Genomic DNA, 16,765 nt, shown 5'->3' on the forward strand with positions numbered 1-16,765 from the left:
TCTCTTTTTTAGCCGTTTGTCTTTTTCTCGGAGACCTCTGTTTATTTTCCAATTCATATTGAATTTCACGTGGATTATCTGTTAGTGCATCTATGTGTGCAAGCACCCAGTTTGTGCAGGAGCCTTGAAACAAGAAACAAATTCCTTCAGCACTTGCCATACAGTTCTTTGTAGGAGTTTGGAACAACAATATAAATCATTAAACACTATAGAAGTAGAGCAATAGCCATAAGAAGTGAAGCAGTAACTTAATGGGAAGCTGATGATCCCTCTAAATAATGCTAGTGAGAAGTACTTTCTTGCTGCTTAATATGATTAACTGTGTAAAGTTAAGAGAGCTGCTAGCTGAAATATCTAACTCAAAAATGACACTTGGTATCAAACATGTCATGATACTCCACACTATTAGCAGCTATTCACTATTTGCCGGACAATGTGTAGTTTCCATAGTGTAGTAGTTATCACGTTCGCCTCACATGCGAAAGGTCCCCAGTTCGATCCTGGGTGGGAACATTGTGCTGCATTATGGCGGCACGGTGGCACAGTGGTTAGCACTGCTGCCTCACAGCGCCAGAGACCCGGGTTCAATTTCCGAATCAGGCAACTGACTGGAGTTGGCACATTCTCCCCGTGTCTGCGTGGGTTTCCTCCGGGTGCTCCGGTTTCCCCTTACAGTCCAAAGATGTGCAGGTCAGGTGAATTGGCCATGCTAAATTGCCCGTAGTGTTAGGTAAGGGGTAAATGTAGGGGAATGGGTGGGTTGCGCTTCGGCGGGTCGGTGTGGACTTGTTGGGCCGAAGGGCCTGTTTCCACACTGTAAGTAATCTAATCTAATGTGGGATTAGGTAAAATGCACAATAAAAATGTACACTTGTGCCTTTGAAGTTCCGAAGACACTTGGAATTCCTAAATGAATGAGCAGTAACAAGTCAATTGTTTGTCCTAAGTATTTAAGGAATTGAATTCCTTTGGGTGTTGTCCACTTTCTTTTCCATCACCAAGTTTGCTTACTTTCATTGTCTTTAAGAGTCATTTTCAAAGACTTTGCCCCCTCTGCTTATATTTTTAATAAATAGTTTCAAAGCATGTCCACTGTCTTTAATTTCAGTAAGGAAAGCAGGTTAATGAAAGGAAGAGAAATATTCAAAGAAAATGTAGGGCGTACCAGCAAAATTGAAAGGTGCACATGTGAAAATTACAGCTATTTGTTTAGGGTAATTTATGCTTGTGAAGTTTGAAAATATTGAACTTTGACCGCTGTGTAAATTTCCTCATAGATATTTTTTGTGAAAGCCATATTTGCTGAGTCTATTTTGTTTACCTTAATTTCTTGAATAATATTTTATGAGTGGATAAAGTTGTATTTTGATGCAGTCATCTAATGTGCTTGTTTTAGTTTGTTGTGGTTAGAACTGTTTTCTGTTACATTCTGATGTCCAGCTAGGCACTCATAAACAAGAGCTCTTCATTGTTGGCATCTGAATTAGGGATTACAGTTCAGCATATGGCTACTATGTTCGATCTAACAATTGGCTGACAATGAACACATTTAAGTTACTTCCTATAATCAGCAGCACTATATCTCATGGTTACAGATTTCTGGTTCTATCTGGCTATTGCTATCAACTATTGCTACTGATAATAAATTCTGTCTTGTTGACAGGTGTATGTGTTCTATCCAAGGAGAATTTCAGCAGGCGAGAAAGAAGTAAGTAAATCATTTTTCTTCTTCTTGGAGTCATTTCAGAACATATACTATTACATCTAAAAAAAATTTCTGATGTCAACAGTGTTGTTTCAAACATTCCCATTATGGGTATTGAGGACCTTATTTTGTAGTTTATAATCTGAGGGCTTCTGTACCCTTAGCAAATATGTTTATGACTTTAGCAATGGAAGACCAAACAATTTTCATGTTAGAAATTGACAGGAAAATTAAATATAAAACTAAGTAAAGCATTTTCTCCTTTTATGTAAGACTTTGATTGAGTCTTATTTCAGTAATCATGTCTGGCTTTGTTTTTTCACCCATCTTATACCATCGTAGCTGCCCAAGTAAGATTAAAAACCTAGATGTACTTGTACTAAAGTTGGGATGATCTAGTAGAGGTATTTAACAGCTTTATGGATCTAGGCTATATTTGTTTACATAGATTATTTCATTCAGATCGGAGGACTGAGATCATACCGACTCATTATATAAGCCGAGCACTAACTTGTGCATTGGGAGGTTATTGTTTTCCCAATTGATAGGATACCTATGGAGAAGTTGCAGGTTTGGCTTGATTTACTGTGTATTTCAAAAGAGAGCTGGATCAGTTCCTGCTTATAACAACGTTGACAACAAACAAAAGGTAGGATGATTAGCAAATGATATAAATCATAGTAAATAGGAGCTGGAATAAATAACCTAAATAGTTCAAAATTTTTCCTGATGTTTTCTTCCTAAATTGCCTCTGCCTCTGACTCTGGTTTTCTTAATCTGATTCTCTCTCTCTCTCTCTCTCTCTCTCTCTCTCCAGTGATTGCATAGCTGATCATGGGTTTAGGGCGTTATGATCAGGATTCTGTTGAATAGGCCAGTCATTTTCTTTTAACTGTCATTTTCTTCGTTGAAAATAAAAGTTGTCTCTATTGTCCTGATGGGCCTGTTTGAGTCATTACTTGTTACTAGTGGAGATTTTACTTTCAGCTTCTTCTCACCTTAAAAACTTTTTTCACACCCTGCACCAGCTAAGATGTGTTATCTGTTCATGCATTTTGCTTCCCTTTTTGTAGCTTTCCTGTATATTTCAAAACCACTACCATGCACATACTGCCTGTTTACATGTTTAACATATTAGTATTGTCTAAACTAATTGTGTTTCCACTAGACTTTTTTATCATGTGATTATCATCCCACTATAAAGCGCTTTCTTGCTTCAAGATTCTTCCAAAACTTTCATTGATCCCACTGTCTGAGTTGCATATTAATTTAGTGTTGAGTTATCTCCTCCCTACTCATGGAAAAGCTCCGCCTCTGCGTTGGCATCTCCAATTCTCCATGCTTTGTCTAGAAATTGATACTAATTTTGGAAACACTGAACTTCTGCTGCTGATCTGGGACTTGGCTATCACTCTATACACTAATACCTGCACTGTTTCTTCCTTTGCTGACATCACTACCATGTTTCTGCCCATCATCTGCTTCTTGGAATCTCTCTGACTGCTCCCTACTACTTTCCATTTCTTGCTCCTGGTGTTTACTCTGCTGCTTCCCAGAGGGAGAGAGGGGACAAGGCAGTGGAGTTAGGTGGGAGAGATTGGGAAATTGTGAAACAGATGATAGGAAAGGATTTTCTGACACTCTGCTGTCTTGGATGCAAGTAATGTTTAAGGATGTCATTATTTAAATGTGGGAGTGTGCCCTTTGCAGCTACAGCATCAGCAAACATTGTTTTCCCCAAAACATCATCAGGGTATTTCAGATTAAGTTGGGAAAGTAAATCTATCAATATACTCCCTGAATGCACTCCCAGTTTGGTTCAGTATGTTGGTTTTATGCAAGGGTGTTAGTTCGCATAATCCTGGAAATTTTCAGGCATGGTTCTATATTGAACTATGTAAGAGTTTGTATAGTGCTTGCATAGCTTAAGAACTGAACACTTCAGTGTGTATGCAAGATATTTTGGAGCCTCACCTTATTGCTTTACAGGTATGGGAAATGGTAAATCTTTTTTGCTTGAACTGGGATCTATTGTTACGTTTCAGTTGTTGAGGGAAAAGAATTTATTCTGGCAGGAAATGCAATCACAACGAGATAATGTGTCTTCAAAGACCTGTTAACATTTTTAATTATGCACATAACTGAATTTGATTTGAGACTTTAGAATTTAGTTTTGTTTCAACACATGAAATATTTATGGTTTCATTTGCATCAGAAATTACAGTATGAACAACTTATTTGTGCTTCATCCCAAATTGGAGAAGGCAGTAAATTAAAGATTGTGATGAAACTATGGTTTTCAAGAGTAAGCTGTCACAGTTTGAATTCTTTGCCCCATGCTAATTATTTTGTTTTTAAGTGAGTATAATGCTGTTATTACAGTAAGGTGAAGCATGATCCATTCTTCCTCAGCACAATATCTAACTTAGAACCTCCTTGATGTAAAAATAGTGACATGTGAGCTGCACCGTTTAATAGTTTGATGCCCATTCAATAGCTTTTAATACATATACAGAAACAAATAGGTGAAATTTTACATTGCAACAATGTGATCATCTCCAGGTCTTACTTTATTAATGCATTAACAAAGATTGCTGCCTGCGGAAGTTCATTTAGTAATGGATATGTTTCTTCTGAACCTCCTAATCAGCATGCAGTTTCATTGGTAAACATGGCAGCAGATGGAATTCTTTGGATGTATTACTTTAGCCATTCATTCAATAATTCATCAAAATGGCAAAGGTCACTTCCACATGTTTTCTGATTCTGAATCTAGGCTGGTTCATTTTATTGCAAGAGCACAGTATTTACAAATTGGTCTTTCTAGCCTGTACCCTCTTCAATGTGAATGCACTAGTTCTGATAAACATCGTCTAAGTGTGTTGTACTTGGTGATCTAGTTTTTTAAACTCTTCTCTTCAAGCGATGTGAGCATTGTTAACAAGGTCACATTTGTTCCCCATCCCGAATTGCCACAGAATCATACAGCATGGAAACATACCCTTTGGTCCAACTTGTCCATGCCGACCAGAACATCCCAATCTAATCTGCTCCCATTTATCAGCATTTGGCCCATATCCCTTTAAACCCTTCCAACTCAAATACTTACCCAGATGCCTTTTCAATATTGTAATTGTACTCCCCTCCACCACTTTCCATGGCAACTTGTTTCGTACACACACCAACCCTCTCCATGAGAAAGCTGCTCCTTGGGTCCTTTTTAAATCTTGCCCTTCTCATCTCACTCCTATCCCATATAGTTTTGGACTCCACCCTAGGAAAAAGGCCTTAGCTAATCATTCTATCCATGCCCCACACCTCCCCCAATGATTTTATCAACATTTATAAGGTCATCTCTCAACTTCCAATGCTCGAGGGGGAAAAAGCCCCAAACTATTCAGCCTCTTCCCATAACTCAAACTTTCCAGAACTGGTACCATCCTGATAAATCTTCATGCACCCTCTCAAGTTTAACAACACCTATAGAAGGGTGACCAGAATTATATGCAGTAATGTAAAGGTAGCCTCACCAATGTCCTGTACAGCCACAACATGACATCCCAACTGCTATACTCAGTGTTCTGACCAACGAAGGCAAGTGTGTCAAACACCATCTTCACCACCCCGTCAATCTGTTAGAGCTGTTACTTCCTTAATTGTTGGCAATTTTGTGTTTCTATTCTAGTATTTTGAAGGATCATAACCAAAGTGTTTACTCACTTTCCGGATGGCGATTGACCTACTCTTCCTTTTCAGTATCATGTGTATTTAGTTATCCTTTGTTTTCATAAATTGAACCTTTTATTTTTATTCAAGTTAAAATACCTCATTAGAGTCTTTTTAAAAGAAAAATTCTCTCAGCCTGCCAACATGATTGACCAGAAACAAATTATGTCAAATCAGTGATTGTTGTTAGGCCATTGCAATGTCTCAACCCATGGTCAGCTCCGTACCAAGTAATGTTTGTCATTGCTAGTCAGTTCTAGAGCCTTGCAATGTTTTCAAGTCCTAGTTAATGAAGATCTGACCTTTGTGGTGTGTATTTTTCTTTATTCATGAATTGAAAGCTCCATGAGGTCTATATATGCAGATCGAAGCAGATTTTTGACTTTATCATTATTGTTTTGGTATTTACATTCATTTCACAGATCAATGCAAGGCATCCTATTGGTTTCTGCAGGTATTGAAAACCTTTCTTAGACTTATTCAGAAACATACTAGTAAGGTTTAAATGTTCCCATTGCCCCTGTAGTGTTTCTCACATCCAAAGATGCCAACTCCATTCTGAAGCGGTTTCCGAGAGCAAATCGTTTTCTAGAAGAGATCCGGCAAGGCAGCATTGAGCGAGAATGTATGGAGGAGATCTGTGTGTATGAAGAGGTAAAGGAGGTATTTGAGGACAATGATAAAACAGTGAGTGTATTCTTCAGATTTCACCACCTTGATTGACGTGTAAAGTTTAAGTAGTGCTTAATGTACATGTCTTTATTGTGTACATACAAAATTTGTTTCTTCTGGTCTGATTAAGTGTGAAATTTGAACCTTTTGGCAAATTTCACACTGGTAGCAAGTATTGTTCTGGGTCCTGCTGTGGAATATACTGATTTATATTTAGAAATGCACCAACAGATGTAGAACTAAACCATTGAGTAACTAATGACACAAATTAGATACTTGTTGAGTAAGCTAAATCAGTCCAGGTAGGTGTTGATATAATTCATCACAGGACTCTTTTTGATTAGGAATTTTAAAAAAGAGCTGTCTCTGTTCACATTAACTATTATAATAAATGTATTAAAATGTAAAATTCTGATGTGTGATGTCAGTTAAATGCAGCATTGGAATTACCTCTGATCTCCATGGTTCAATGGCTATTTGAATGTGGTATCATCTGGTTACTGACAGCATTGTGAGCATATGCCAGCATGTACTCGGAGTGGAATGAAGAAAGCTGATAAACCAAATTTGAATTTTAAGATTAGTATTTGTAGCCTTTTGTTGCTGGCATCTGTATCTGTTTCTATTTTGACACATTATTAACTTACATTGACATATTACTCAATTCATTTTCTTGCTTAGTTATTTTCCAAGTTTTTTTTAATTGAAAATGTATGTTTTTGCTGTATCAGTTTTGTGCTTTGGAAGCAGGTTGTAATAATTCTCCTCCTTAAGGATCATTATTGTTGGAAAGCTATAGGGATAATTTTGCAGCAAGATTTATTAATAAAAATGCAATTAAATTGCCTCTTCACAATGTCATAAAGTTTACAAAAAATGTAATATTACATGGTGCTTTTCATCTATAATAGGATGAATTGACTGGAGTGACATGGAGTTGGGAAGTTGAGATTTGTTGCTGTAAAATGCTGATTGGCAACATTATGACTATTTCATCTGGCATAAAATGTACAGCGTGAACAAGATTTCTAAAGACGTTTTGAGCTGAAGTTTGTCATTTGCAAACTGCACGGTTGGTTCGCATGTTGTCTTTGCATTTCTGCAAATTCCATTTGAATTTGGCATTGATTGATGAAATGAAAGTTCTCCATTGCATTGCTTCTGAGGTTTATATATCATTTCTGCCATGGCCTCCAAACCTTGTACTGCCTCCTGCCCAAGAATCATAAACAGGCCAGCTTAGTAGCCTCATTGAATCAATCTGTTCTTGCCTCACAAAACTGATTTCTTGCATATCATTTTTTTCTCTCTTCTTGTCCATTGTTCCCACCTATTCATCCAATCTGCTACATTAACAATTAACACTCTCTTGCCTATGGGACATTCACCCTAACTACTTCTGTCTTTCCCATGTCACCTCCTTGTAAAACACAAGGTGTGTCATTTTACCTCCTCACTTCCCACTATCCATTAGTCGGGCAACAGTTTACATTATTCAGTTGAATATGTTCTATTCACTGCACATGATACATCCCCTACATTGAAAGGAGTAAATGCAAACTTAATTACCACATGCAGAAGACCTCTATTCAGTCTTCATTCATGGCCATGAATCTGGATTCCGTTTTTTTAAAATTTTCTGTTTAATTTACTCTTTGCTTCAGCCAATACATTCTACTCAGTACTCCTGATGTGGTCTAACAGAAGATTTGTAAAACTGGAGCAATGCTTTCTCCAATATAAATTCCAATTGCCTAGTTATAAAGGCTAGTGTTCCATTATCCTTTATTTTTCACACCTGGCTAATACATTTCAATAATATATACGCATGAATCCCTAAGTCGCTATGGAGCTCCACTTTTCCTAGTTTTTAACCAGTCATGTATTATTCAGATCACCCTTTTTGGGTCAACATGAAGACCTCCTATTTACATACATTGAAATATGTCCAGCACTTTTCACCCATTCACTTAATTCTTCACTGTCTTGTTGTAATGTTAAGCACCTGTTTACATTAAGTATACCACCAGGCTTTGCTTTAGACCATTAGGAAACTTGGAGTAAAGGTTCTGTATTATAATGTCTAAGTCATTAATGTAGCAAGCTGTTGATGCCCAGCACATATCTTTGTAGTTTGCTATTAGTTGCCCATTATCCCCACTCTGTTTTCCCCCCATCTAACCAATCCTCTAAACAGCGAAATAATTCTCCTTCAATTTCATGACTTTTTACTTCTTGCTAACATTCTCTTCTGTGGAATTTTTATTTGAATGCCTTCAGGAAGATTGTATAAACTACATTCGGAGACATTCCTATGTTTTCTACTTTATTATGGAACATTAAGTTAGGTTCATTGGCCTTAACATGCCTCATTCTGATGAGCTCAAATTTCTAAATGCTCCTTTCCAGTAGCATCTCCAAAACAGATATTAGACTGACAGATCTATAATGTTTTGATTTCTATCCCTTGATTTTTCTCTCTCAATATTCTGAAATAATGGAATTGCATTTGCAATTTTGGAATATAAACAAAAATTTCTGAATTGAGAGCTCCTTGGAAGATTGTGGCTAAAGAATTTGTAGTTTCCTCACTTCTTTAAAATCCTGGGAAAGGAATCTTTAGATCCAGGAGGGATCATTCTTTAGTGTCATTATGTTTTCTAATACCATTTCTTTCTTTGCATTAGATTAGTGAGTTCCAGTCCTTGTTAGTTTTCCTGGAATGTTGGCTATATTGTCCTCCTTTATTGAATGTTAATGCTAGTAAACTTATTTGATGATAAGCCAGCTGTTGTATTATTGCAAAAAATGTCACCCCAATTTGTTTGTAAATGGGCCAAGTAACTTTCATTGCTTAAAAGAAGGAAAATACTATGGATGCTGGCAATCAAAAATAAAAACAAAGTATTGGAGAAACTCAGCAGGATTAGTAGTATTTGTGGAGACAAAAACAGAATTGATGTTTTGAGTCCAAAGCCGCCTCTTCAGAACTGAATGAGACTGGGCAATTTTTTATGCTATTGCTAAAATGAGAGAAGGAGCGAGTAGAAAAGCTGGCTCCCAGATCAAAAGTCAAAGGGAATGCCAGTGGTAGAAAAAGAGAAATCCAAATACAAGATAAGTGGTAATGATCGGTGTGAATATTCAAAAAAAGTTCGGTTTTTCTCAGAGCAAATCAATGCAAATTAGACATTTGGAGTGGATCATGGGGAGAAGATGTAATTGTAAGGGCGGCACGGTGGCACAGTGGTTAGCACTGCTGCCTCACAGCGCCTGTAGACCCGGGTTCAATTCCCGACTCAGGCGACTGACTGTGTGGAGTTTGCACGTTCTCCCCGTGTCTGCGTGGGTTTCCTCCGGGTGCTCCGGTTTCCTCCCACAGTCCAAAGATGTGCGGGTCAGGTGAATTGGCCAAGCTAAATTGCCCGTAGTGTTAGGTAAGGGATAAATGTAGGGGTATGGGTGGGTTGCGCTTCGGCGGGTCGGTGTGGACTTGTTGGGCCGAAGGGCCTGTTTCCACACTGTAAGTCTAAGTCTAAACACTGTTTATTCTCTGAAGTAGTTGGACTCAGAGTCCTGGAGGCTGTAAGATGCAGAAAGTTATGATATTGTTACTCTAGCTTGCATTGATTAGATTAGATTCCCTACAGTTTGGAAACAGGCCCTTCAGCCCAATAAGTCCACAGCGACCCTCCTAAGAGTAACTCACCCAGACCCATTTCCCTCTGACTAATGCACCTAACACGATGGGCAATTTAGCATGACCAATTCACCTGGCCTGCACATCTTTGGACTGTGGGAGGAAACCGTAGCACCCGGAGGAAACCCACGCAGACACAAGGCGAATGTGCAAACTCCACACAGACAGTCATCCGAGGCTGGAATCGAACCTGAGACTCTGGTGCTGTGAGGCAGCAGTACTAGCCACTGTGACACTCCCTGGTACACAACAACAGGCCTAGGATAGAAATGTTGGCCTGGGAGCAAGATGGTGTATTGAAATGGTAAGCAACGGGAAAGTTGGATCATTTTTACAGACAGACTTTAAATGATCTGAAAAGTAGTCACCCAGTCTGTATTTTGGTTTTGTCAATGTAAAGAATTGTGAAGGATTAACTTTGGTTGCAGAGACTGGTGGGGTGAAAGTGAGGACAGGGGTAACTCTACTGTTCTGGAAGGGAGGGAAAGGGTGATGGTAGAAATGGGTTGGACATGGCTAACATCCCGTCTTCAGTTGAGGTGTCAAAAAAAAAACATGTTAAGGGCACTCCTATGGAAAGTGACATTATCAGAAGAAATGCAGTAGAGAAAGAGAAACAAGAAGAATGGAATGGAAACCTTGCAGGAAGCAGGCTGAGAGAAAGTGTAGTCAATGTAACTAATATAGGAGTCAATGGAATTGTAATGGATACTGGTGAACAGTGTATCTGCAGAAATGGAAACAGAAAAGTCAAGTAAGGGAAGACTCAGAGGTGAAACAGGTGAACGTGAGAGGAGAGTGGAAATTGGGGACAAAATTAATTCATTTTGCCAATTCTGGATGAGACCAGGAAGCAACCAGAAAAAGAGTTATGAGGTGGCCTGAGTAACACTGGAACAAGGATGGTACCACATACCCTACAAAGAGGCAGCACAGCTGACACCCATGTGGGTACCCATAGACATATCTTTGACTTGGAGGAACTGGAATGAGTCAAAGGTGAAATTGTTCAATGTAACAATGAGCTCAGCTGGATGATAGAGAGTGGTGCAGGATGTAGAGTTTTTGAACTCCTTTCAAGGAAGAAATGCAGACCCTCTAGGTCATTGTGATGAGTATCCTATTTCCTTCTTTCTCTCACCTTCATTTGATCCATTTTCAGATTCTACAGTGACCACTTTGTGGAACACCTTTACTCTGTCTGCGAGAATGACTCTGACGCTGGCCTTCCAGCTGCTGGCCATTTCAATACAATCTTGTTCTCATGTCAGCAATTCCATCCTTGGCCTGTTGGAGTGCTCTAGTGAAGTGTAAAACAAGCTGGAGGAACAGCACACTGCAATGAGACACTTCACAATGTCCAAGACTCAACATTGAGTTCAGCAATTTCAGAACAAGAACAGTATTCCTTGTGATTATACCCCCCCCCCACTCTCTTTGATTATTCACACCTATGATTAACACTATTTTGCATTTCGATTTCTCCTTTACAACAATTAGCATTCCCCACGTATTTTGCATTGGGCTCCATCCTCCATCTATCTGTTCCACGTGCTCTATTGTTTCAGTTTCTTTCGGCTCTAAAGAAGAATCATTGGACATGAAATGTAAACTCGCTATCCAGAGATATTGCCAGACTTGTTGGGTTTCTCTAATACTTGATACAATGGACAGGAAACCCTCCTTTTGCGCTATAACATTTGTGTGATTCTATGAGTCAGTTTTTATTACCTTTCACTATACTTTGTCTAAAATAATTGTCAGTGGGACTATTCCGCTTAGGAAACCTTTTCGGCATGGATGAATTGGATGAAAGGGTCTATTTCTGTGCTATCTGACATTATGACTCTAAGAGTGGAACCAGGCAAATGCTTCCTACTTCTGTGAACTAATAATCATTAAAGTTACAAATGATATTTAATACAACTTTTATTTTGGTACTGAGATAGGAGCAACAACCTGATTGGAGGAATTTGCAGGAAAGTTTGGCATTGATTTATGAGGAGACAGCAAATTCTAGGACTTTGAAGACAAGGGGTCAGTGCCTGAGGACAAAATATTCACAACAATATTAACTACCATTGGAGCCAGGAAGGGAGGTAGGGTAGCCAATTAGTAGGAATAGAATTCAAGGAGAAAGAAATTTACAGCTTTTGGAGAAGGTAAGAACAAGGGGATATGGAGACAAATTATCAAAAGCTTAGTCGAAGAGGTAAACTTTAAAGAGTGTCTTAAATTAGAGAGAAGTGGTTCACAAGGGGAATTCCAGAGCTGAGGGCCCTGGACAGTGGAAGAGATGGTCATGAGTGGTGGAACAATTTAAATTGGAAATGTGCTAGAGGCCACAGTTGATTATAATGCAGAGATCTGGGATGATTGTAGGCCTGGAGGAGCTAATAGAAATAGAGAGGGGGGCTGAGTTATGATGAACTCAGGTTTATCAAGGAAAATGGTGGTGAGACTGGTCAGGAGAACATTTGGAATAGTCAAATTTAGTGTTACAAATATATGATTAAGGGTTCAAGAGCAGCTGAGTTTAGTCAATCAGACGATACCATAGATGGGAAAGCAACTAGTCTTATCGATGGTTCAGATATACAGCTGTTAGCACAGCTCACAGGCTAAATTTGGATTTTTATTTGCTAAGTCTGATAAGACCCCCTTTTTGGTTTGACCTTGCTCCAGAACACCATCTTGAATACACTCAAAATAATCACTACCTTCTGACACAAGCTACTTTATCCTTCCAGAGCAATTTCAACCTGAGCTATTGCTGACATAGCTGCAAATGTGTTGCTGGTCAAAGCACAGCAGGCCAGGCAGCATCTCAGGAATAGATGCTGCCTGGCCTGCTGTGCTTTGACCAGCAACACATTTGCAGCTGTGATCTCCAGCATCTGCAGACCTCATTTTTTACTCGAAGATTATTGCTGACATAGGACTAGTTAGTGGATGTGGTCCAGGAAACTTCATGCTTCGCCTAACCAGTGCTTAAGTTAATTTCTGATTTCTTGATAATAGAGTATTGATGGAATTTTTCTTGGAATTAAACATTCCTGAGTTGAGTCAGAATATGGATTAAGCAGTGACATTAGATGACACAGTACAAAGTATTCTCTGAGGGTAATATCCTTAAGTCAAGCATATTCACAAAACATACACTGGAATTTGTAGTTTTATGCTGGTGTATAGTGTTGTCAAACTTCTGCAATATGACAGCAAGTGTGAAAAACTTTCCCCTGTAATTCAACAAGCACACCATTCATTGCCTCAAACAAGCAATTTGGGGCACATGACCAGGGAAATTGTAAACTTGCTCCTGTGTACAGCAAATTAAATGGCCAAGCCTAACCTTTTCCTTTCCAGTTGGTCCTTTCTCTCCTTCTCCAAAGGTACTGGTCTTTGTACTTCTTGAATTACTTCGCTTATGGAGATTTTTGTATAAAGCTGAGGGTGGAATGTAGATTACTGAACCGCTGAGGATATCGTAACCATGCCTCATCTCATTCTCAGTTCATGTCTGAACATTTACACTATCAGTAGGGATCATCGAATTGTGAACCAAGATTAGGAAGTCTAGATAATTTTCACCTCTGCCTCCTATTTCAGAGTGCTAAAGCTAATTGTTGTGTACCATGTGCCACTCTAGCTGAGAGCAGATAAACAATACAAAATGGAAGATTAAACTTGACGTCCTTTTGAATTTTTTCTTCATTTGTGATATGCGGGTGCTGGTGCCAAGACAGGAATTTATTGCACATCTCGAATTGCTATTGAGATTATTGCCCATTTGTAATTGCTGTTGTAATGTGTCTTCTTGGCAATGGAATACTTATTAGGTGATTTTGGAGGGCAGTGAACTATGTTGCTGTGAGTTCAGTAGGTCAGATCAGGCAAAGCAGCAGATTTCCTTTCTAAAACTATTATAGTGTATCAGATGGATTTTTAGTAACCATTTGGTCACCATTTTTGTTTAGATTAATTTGAATTGAAATTTCTCAGCAACAGTGGTGGTATATGAACTCCTTTTATTAATCCAGGCCTCTAGTATACCTAATCACTTTCTGAATGACTGGCACAGCCCATTTTTCCCCTTCTCTCTTGTACCAGTATATGCGAATTTATACTCTTGAAAGCAGCCAGTGGAGGAAGATCCAAACAATTCTTGCAGTATGAAAATATGTTTTCAGCAGCCTTGGAGAGGAATGACTTTTTCTTTGCTCACCTGCAGGGTGTATCTAAGTTTTTCTTCAAGTGTACTTAGTGTTAATCCCTCAGATCAGGAACCTGTATGGCTTTAGGTTTGCTAGTGTGGACAAGACATTTAAGTAAAATGTACAGAATATTAGCTGTGGGACATTTTTTGATCTGTTAAATGATGAAGTAATTAATAATGGTAATGTGAATTTGATAAAATTGAGGATTCGTTTCAAATGTAAACTTTTTCTCTTTTTTTAAAAGATGGCGTTCTGGAAGGAATATACCAGCAGTTTGTACACAACGCCCAGCAACAACTCTGGCCTGCGTGTGGAACGCACTGATGCAATCTATGTTGTCGTTCCTCTCCTGGGTGTAGCATTATTAATTGTTATTGCACTTTTTGTGATATGGAGGTGTCAGCTGCAAAAGGCAACTCGACGCCGTCCAACGTACTCTCAGAGCAGGTACCTGACAAGCCGCACGACACGGAGCCTGCCTCGAGTCCTTGTGCATCGGGAAACGTCACACGCTCAGACAGACACATCTCATCATGAGCAGAGCAGCAGACCTCCTTTAGACCGCAGTGAGCCCAGTGGCCCACCATCAAACAGAACTCTTTATGCACAGGAACAATCTGCATCAGTCTCTTCTAGACTGTCCAATGCCACTCCCCCACCTTCCTATGAAGAGGTCACTGGACATGTGGAAAGCAGTGGGGAGGAGACAAGCACACCATACAGTGACCCACCTCCAAAATATGAAGAGATTGTAAGAGTGCATCCTGCTGTATCATCCCAGAACACCACTAATAAGTAATTTGCTGGGCATTTGAGAGAACTGAATCAGTGATGATAGCATGTTGATGTGAGTGACCTCCTGCTTTCAGACAACAGTCTCTACCTGCAGTTACTTGAGTAAAATTGACTTCCAGAAAACATGCAAGTATCCAGGTCAGGTGATCCACTCAAGTAAAGCAAACTTTTAATTAGCTGAGGAAGCCAATGAAAATCAGTGACTTTTTGAAACAAAATTGGGTTGTGCTTTCTCAATCTGGGAGGTTTGTCTGTGTAGAGACACGGGAATCAATTTACCCAGCAATTCATTTATGCAGGATAAAGGAGGTGTTTTGCCCTCTTAAGTGCATGAAAATACCCCAACTGTAGCCAAACTAAATTGGAAAAATAGGCTGAATCAGCAGTGTGACACCATGTTACGACTGTAGTGATGGAAATTGCCAAATTGGTAATTGTTACATGAGATCCTATTTCTTTAATAATACAGCACCACTGCCGATTGTGTCATATTTTCACATTACTCACAAGGCTTGTACACAAGCATGAAGAGTAAATGCTATTAGAGTCTTAAGAAAATGCAGTGGCCTTGATCAGTCCTTTGTTTGGGATCTGCAATGTATTTTAGTTTAAGCACAGAAGAGAAGGTATGCCTTATAAGCAGACTTCTGCTTCCTCAGTTTATACTTGAAATAAACTTCAGGGAATGGGACAAAATTCATGTTATTGGTTAAGAAATCTTCTGCAGGCACATAGTGTAAAGTGACAACCCGCAATGCCACACTTGGGGAAGTTTTGTCCAATATCCCTGTTCTTTGCTCTGATCAGCTGGTTTGAAATTCAGAATAATTTTTAAAAATCCTGACGACTGCCTGATAATACACAGCTAAATTTGTGCTCATGTAGGCTGCATATTTACCAGTCTGACAGGGATAAGTGCTTGCTGGGATAATTGATGTTATTTGGAAAATTTCTAATGAATATGAAACTTAAATATTAATAGTATATTATTACTTATTTATCAAAATGGGAATTGATCTCTATATCATTTTGTTCTGCATTTTTATTGAATTTTGAAAAAAAAACTGAAAGTGTGAGTGTCTGCTTATTAAGCATTGAGGAAATAGAAATGGATGATTGCATGTTTCACAAAGGTGATATTGAAATTCTGTACAATTTTTTTTGTTGTTGAAGAGTGAAAACAAATAGTCATAACCATCTTCACTGATCCAGGAATCCTAATTGATCCTCTAGACTCTTTCAGAGATTGAAATTTCACATGGTAATGTGCCAACAAAATGTGTCATATCATTTTGGGTCAGTAAATTATGTTTACTGAAGAATTAGTAAAGCACTACAGTTTACTTTAGTGATTGGATAAAGATTTTACCACTTTTTTTTTGTTACTGAATCTCTCAGATGTTAGGTGGGAAATCTACATGAAGGTAAGTTAAATCCTTCAATCGGTGATTTATAGTCATGTAAAATCTGGCTTCAAAATAACTGGAAAGATCTGGACTTTGTATCATGACTGCAATTTAATAAAAAGCCTCCTCCCATTCAGTAAGGATTCGATTGGAGAAGCTTCTTGCCGTCCAAATGTAGTGGACCTTGGATTCGTCCATGGGATTTTACCACCTTTAGAAACTGTTCAGCAATTGAACTAACAGCTGTTTTCTAGCATTCTTGATAAGGTGGTCTGATTGATTCTAGGAATGCATTGTTTTGGATCAATCATAATGACAAAACTAGTAATTTGACTTTCTCGTTAAAATTCTTATCTGTGTTTAAATCACTTTTTGCCTGACCAGTCCTACCTTGGAAACGAATTCTGGAAGCCTATTCTGTCTACCTTTCCAATTTATATGAATCCTTTCTTGACTGATTCCCTTTACTGGGGAGGAGTACCTTTAGTAGTCAAGCTCCAGTGGTTTGGAGGAATGCCCTCCCCCTCTCTCTCTTTTTTTGGAG

The 16,765-nt window shown here is 38.7% G+C and overlaps 1 protein-coding gene and 1 non-coding gene across 4 annotated transcripts in view; both read left to right on the plus strand.

The window, feature by feature from the left end:
• Positions 1–15,775, plus strand: part of LOC132820228 (transmembrane gamma-carboxyglutamic acid protein 3) — a 62,266-nt gene extending 46,491 nt beyond the window's left edge. For all 3 annotated transcript variants that reach the window (XM_060832222.1, XM_060832223.1, XM_060832220.1), the window contains exons 2-4: positions 1,664–1,708; positions 5,958–6,118; positions 14,265–15,775. In XM_060832222.1, the coding sequence (XP_060688205.1) occupies position 1,708; positions 5,958–6,118; positions 14,265–14,819 (717 nt within the window). In that variant the 5' untranslated portion in view covers positions 1,664–1,707 and the 3' untranslated portion in view covers positions 14,820–15,775. The remainder of the gene's footprint in view (positions 1–1,663; positions 1,709–5,957; positions 6,119–14,264) is intronic.
• On the plus strand, positions 441–513 carry trnav-cac (transfer RNA valine (anticodon CAC)). Its single transcript has one exon. It is a non-coding gene; the product is annotated as a tRNA-Val (tRNA).
• Positions 15,776–16,765: the final 990 nt, after the last annotated feature.

This window comes from Hemiscyllium ocellatum, chromosome 11 (assembly GCF_020745735.1).
Source record: "Hemiscyllium ocellatum isolate sHemOce1 chromosome 11, sHemOce1.pat.X.cur, whole genome shotgun sequence".
In the NCBI taxonomy this organism is placed as follows: domain Eukaryota; kingdom Metazoa; phylum Chordata; class Chondrichthyes; order Orectolobiformes; family Hemiscylliidae; genus Hemiscyllium; species Hemiscyllium ocellatum.